Below are 6,000 nucleotides of genomic sequence, written 5' to 3'. Positions count from 1 at the left end.
TAAATCCACTCTATGCCACATAGCAACAATCCACATAAATCCACTCCACATCATGCCACATAAATCCCCTCAACATATTTTCACTCAGTGCCACTCAGTTCCATTCCACACAACTCAACTCTATACATTTACATTCCACACCACATTATTCCACTCCGCAACAAAATTCACTACACACCGCATACATCTAATCCACACCACATAATTCCAATCCACTACATACCATTCCACAAAACACAATACCACACCACATGATTACACTCCATGACACATAATACCACTCAACAGAATTCCAGTACACTCAATACCACTTAATTACTAACCACATATTTCCACTGTGCACCATAGCAGATAATTCCACTACACATACCTCCACTCAGCACTGGACAATTCCACGTGACACAATTCCACACCAAACAATTCCATTCCAACCTACAAAATTCCACTACATGCCAAATACATCCACTCCACTCTGTAACACATGGCTAAAAAGCGTTGTCATTGACAACACCATTAGCTCTCGGATTGCTGAGATCTATTGGCTTTACCAATGCTTGTTATTAGTTCAGCGGCTGCTAATGAATGCAGTGGGGCTCATGTAATATGTGCCCTCTGCATGAGGAGGTGAGCAGCTGAATTCCTGAGCCTCTGCAGTATTTTAGCAAACACAAATCAGATGGGAGAGGAGTTGGCCTAAGGGCTAGGGCTGTCGACCTTGAATCTGGGGAAGCGGGTTTGAGTCTCAACAAGGTTGAACATCCTGTGATTCCAGGCAAATCACTTAGGGCCTCATTAATGAGAAATTACGCATCGCTGCTTGAAAGCAGCGATGCGTCACTTCTCAGTGAGCACTCCTTGCGACACACCTGATGCGTCATATTTAATGTATGACGCATCATGTCGCAAGAAGTTACAGATTCGTCAGTATTTCTGACATATCTTTAAGCGCAAAAGTAACACATTGCTGGAGTGTGTCACAAAACTGACGCAACTCCAGCAATGCGTCCTTTCACATGGGGCAAGCTCCATGTGAAAGGGCCTGCGTCAGTCTTACGCCTGCTGTGAGGCAGGCGCAAGATGGTGACGCAACGGCTTCCTAGAAGTGACGCAGTGAAATCTCATGGATTTCACTATGTCACTTCTACAAAGCTTTTTGCGGGGGATCGTCCCCCCTGTATACATTATACCTGACGCAGGTATAATGTAGCGCAGGCGTTTACAAAGTGACGCATCTGCTTAGATGCGTCACTTTGTAAATTGGACGCAAAAGGAGGCTTGTTTTACGCCACCGATGCGTCACAAAAAGTGATGCTTCGGAAACACAAAACTGACGCAAGGCCTCAAAAATGAGGCCCTTAATCTCCCCATGCCTAACAAAAACATGAATGTGTTCTCACATAACGCAATTGGTGCTCCTGTAAAGCGCTCTGATACCCGAAAACTTCGGGTCAAGTTCGCGCTATTTAAAACTCCGGGGGTGGGGGGGAAATCATAACAACCTTATTACACAGTCGTTCTATGTAGAAACTAAAAGATAGAACACGCTTTTTTTTAGAGCGTAGAGATATAAAGTCAACATTAGTGAATGTCTTAAACTGCGGGAAAGTGACAGAACGTGCTGTGGTTGTGGGTCTTGAAAGAGAGAGAAAGAGAGACAGACGTATAAAAGTAAAAGCTGCAAGAAACGTAATTCAAGGCATATACAATTACCGTTTCACTTTGGCGTCTCATAAGGATATGCTCATACGCAACTGTATGGTAGTGGAATCAAATGTTTGCTTTTATCTTTTATTCAAGAATTGGCAAAAGCTGTTGCAACCAATCAAAGTTCAGTCGTAATTCTATACAAATAACAAACCTAAGAAACTAATGTTGTTTTGACAAACATAAGCCTAATAAAATGTAGCAAAGGACCATACAGTGAAAAACAAACAAACAGAATCTTCAAACATTAGGAAGTTAGAATTCAGGCAGCAGTAAATTTGATGCTGATGTACAAAGCAGGTTTTCTGGGCAATCCTAAAATGCCTAACCAACCTAACAATCTACCTGCAAACAAAACGATTTTTATTTGACAAAACGATAAATACCAGGCATACAATGGAGGCAAAAGCAATACAATCCCCTCATGGTCTAACTTTACATTATATATAAGTAAGAAATAAAAGTCCTTTAAACACCCAGGAACACTCTTTCAATGGCGTGGAGCCAGGGCCATTGTGCAGCCACCATTCCGAATTGTAACAAGACATGGAGTGGTGTGGCTCACTGGTTAGAGGAGGCAGACCCGGGAGCAGAAGTCGGCCCGAGACCAGGGTTCAATTCCCTACGCAACAGGGTCGTGGACTTGGGTCAGGGTCGTGGACTTGGGTCAGCGGACTCGATAATTCTTGCTTCGGTGCCTACTCTAATCAGGGGTTGCACTCGGCAACTCTGGGCATTAGCTTGCCTAATCTCCACAACGGCCCCATCAATTCCGGGGATGCCTGGCTCCACCTTGGGGACTCCCAGCGGGGACCATCCCACAGGGAAAGCCAGGACGGGTTCCCCAGAGTTATACAGCGCCAGGAACCCCCTGACGGGTAGCAGTGCGCTTTACAAGTTCAAATACAATACAATACAACAATACATGTTGAGGCTTCTGTCCTTCGGAGCTTGGGAACCTGGGTGCTTCTAACTTGGTAATGTTAACACCAGTAATTTACAGCGCTTCTAAACGACAGAAGTGTGCTATAATAAAAGTCAGCGATGATTGTTAGACCGAGGCTCACACCGGACAGTCCTCCGAAAACCATCACTGTCGGAAAACGACTTCTGAATATTCTGCATCTTGCAGCCCATCCTGGCCCTTTCCGCTGGTATCCACCTGTTTCAAATGTTGGGGCTGCTCCTTCGAATTCAGAATGATGTCAGCATATGTAACGTAAGACTCACTTTTGTCTGATGGCTGTAAAACATATATAAAGATTTAGGCACTGCTTATTTATAGAATAAATGCTAATTTGATTACTAGCCCTACACATGGCAGGAAAGACAGCACGTTCGGTATCCATTCTTACAGACATCTGCCGCTATTGAGAGGCTGCGGCTTCTGGTTAGCTGCAGTCATATTTAAACTGGAATTAAAGAACACTTTCTATTTCTGACGAGCGATAATCTTATTACTACTTTCTTTTACAAATAATACTTAAATAAGACTGAAACAATTACATGCAATTAGCTGATTTATAGATATTACTATTCATTTAATGTGGTTGTCTTGGTCACCCGAGCAGCGAGGCATATCCACGTCTAATGAAGATGTAAACTCTGTACTAGGTATATTATGATTAATTTCTTACACCACAAATACACTTCTGGGGGCAGATTTATGATGACTGGCGCATCCCCAGGGATGCGCCAGTCATCATGCGCCGCTGCTCCGCCACCCATGGTGCGCAGGTTTTACAATGCGGCGCACCATGGGGCAAAAACGGCACAGATGCGTGACGCATCTGTGCCGTAAAGGTGGCGCATTGCTGGAGCTGCGTCGCAAGCGCGACACAGCTCCAGCAAGGCTCGGGGGTGCCCCATCTCCACAATGCTGCGTCAAGACCTACGCCTGCTTCAAGCAGGCGCAGGGTTTTGACACAGCATTGTCCTGAAAGTGACTGAGTGAAATCTCATAGATTTCACTCAGCCACTTTTAGGAGGCGTTCCTGCGCAGGAACGCCCCCCCCTGCGCAGGAACGCCTCCTTATGGCGCAGGGCTTTACAACGTGACGCATCTCCTAGATGCGTCACGTTGTAAATAGGGCGCATTGTTTGCGCCACCGTTGCGTCAAATAAAGTGACGCACCGGCGGCGCAAGGCCTTCATAAATCTGCCCCCTGGTACTTAAGAAATGTGTCAGACGCCTGCGTTTTTAGCTATTATAGAGTCCGTCCCTTTGGCAGCTATGAAAACTTGGGGGAAACTGCTGGAATCAGATGCTCCCTTTAGCAGTGTGTTGCAGAGAGGAATGTGTCCTAAGGACTCACTCAGTGTCAGAATAGTGCCACCAATGGCTGTGACTTTGAGTTGATACAAGAGATGTGATGGTTGCCAGTGTCGCGGTTCACTGAGAGAACTCATAACACAAGGGTCTAAGTCTAGGACCTGTCAGTGTAATGTCATCAGTAGGAGCTATTGATACAAAGTAGGAGTACAGAGTCAGTTTCCTTCAGTGCCTGAGTTACTGGTGGCAATGTTTTACTGATAGCAATGTCGGTCATCTACAAGGGTTTTCTCAGGAATGGTTGCACACTGTAAGCCCTGCATAACTCGTATTGTATCCAAGCTATATCACTTCACCGGACTAGTGTATGGCAATGCCTATTATACTGCACGTGTATACTATTAGGCAGACTTATTATATGGGCAGGCTCTTCGTCTCATCTGCAGCTGTTGGGGTCCCTTTTTCTTCCTGACTTCTTGGTCTCCTCTCTTACCAGATGCTGGAATTGGTCCTTTTTGCAGGGATATCCCCAAACTGTTTGCATCTTCCTCCTATTTTTCCTGACCTGTTTTTGTTTGGCATTGGAATCTGGGCACTTACCACTGCTGAGTGGTGCTAAATTGCAATTGCTCTCTATGCAAATTATGATTTTGGCTGTTTATCCATGCTTGACATATTTGATTTAATGGTAAGTCCCTAGAGAAGTGCACAGAGTGCGCCATGGCTTGTAAATTAAATGCTACTACTGGTCTTGAAGCACTAGTTGTGCCACCCACATGAGTAGCCCTGTAAATGTGTCTCAGACCTGCCACTGCAGTGTCTGTGCGCGCAGTTGCCAACTACCATTTTGACCTAGCAAGTGCACCCACTTGCCAGGCCCTAACCTTCCCTTTTCTATCATATAAGACACCCCTACAGTTGGCCCATGGTACCCCCATGGGCAGGGGGCATTGTATGTGAAAGGTAGAACGTGCTGGTGTGTGTTACATGGCCTGATCGTGAAATACTGTACATTTTGTTTTTCACTATTGAGATGCTATCTGTCCCCTAGGTTAACATGGGAGCTGTACTGTAACATTTTACAAGTGTAACTTTCCATTGGGACAAGATGGAGAACTGGAGCTTAGGCTGTCTGAACTCAGAATTTAATATCAGACCTTTGAGTAAAGGTGGTTTTTAAATTGTGTGTTTGGAAATGCCACTATATTAAAGTGGTACAAAAGGGGGTGGTGATGGACGGAGCATCTGAATCAATCAAACACTCACACCCAGTCAAAAGATCTGGGTTTGATCCATCACCGTTCTTTAGCCCACTCTGCCACCCCAGTTCAGACATGGCTATATGCAAATCGGTCTGACCCTGTGCCTCATGGGAACAGTCCAGCCCGAACTGCCAAGCCATGCCTTCCCTGGACCGGAAACAAGCTTCCGAGGTCCGGTTTCTGGCATTACAGCCGTCTTCAGCCCGGCTTGCTTGAATCCAGTGGCAAAGTGAGCAAGGGACTCACCTCTGAGCATGGGGTGGCAGAGTGGGCTAAAGAACGGTGATGGATCAAACCCAGATCTTTTGACTGGGTGTGAGTCTTTGATTGGTTCAGATGCTCCGTCTATCACCACCCCCTTTTGTACCGCTTTGGCCGCCATAAGTGTGGCAGGGTATGCTCAGACGTGAGTCCCTTGCTCACTTTGCCACTGGATTCAAGCAAGCCAGCCTGAAGACGGCTGGAATGCCAGAAACCGGTCCTCGGAAGCTTGTTTCCGGTCCAGGGAAGGCATGGCTTGGCAGTTCGGGCTGGACTGTTCCCATGAGGCACAGGGTCAGACTGATTTGCATATAGCCATGTCTGAACTGGGGTGGCAGAGTGGGCTAAAGAACGGTGATGGATCAAACCCAGATCTTTTGACTGGGTGTGAGTGTTTGATTGGTTCAGATGCTCCGTCCATCACCACCCCCTTTGTACCGCTTTGGCCGTCATAAGTGTGGCAGGGTATGCTCAGACGTGAGTCCCTTGCTCACTTTTTCC

At 46.2% G+C, this 6,000-nt stretch overlaps 1 protein-coding gene across 1 annotated transcript in view; it reads right to left on the bottom strand.

The window, feature by feature from the left end:
- Window positions 1–1,760: 1,760 nt before the first annotated feature.
- The window catches only part of LOC144753658 (transmembrane domain-containing protein TMIGD3-like), a 166,215-nt gene continuing 161,975 nt past the window's right edge, over window positions 1,761–6,000 (bottom strand). The window contains exon 6 of the mRNA XM_078641271.1: window positions 1,761–2,947. Coding sequence (XP_078497397.1) covers window positions 2,795–2,947 — 153 coding nt within the window. The 3' untranslated portion in view covers window positions 1,761–2,794. The remainder of the gene's footprint in view (window positions 2,948–6,000) is intronic.

The sequence above is a fragment of the Lissotriton helveticus genome, chromosome 5_1, assembly GCF_964261635.1.
Source record: "Lissotriton helveticus chromosome 5_1, aLisHel1.1, whole genome shotgun sequence".
Classification (NCBI taxonomy): domain Eukaryota; kingdom Metazoa; phylum Chordata; class Amphibia; order Caudata; family Salamandridae; genus Lissotriton; species Lissotriton helveticus.
The sequence above is the reverse complement of the archived record's forward strand: the minus strand, read 5'-3'. Positions and strand labels throughout refer to the sequence as shown.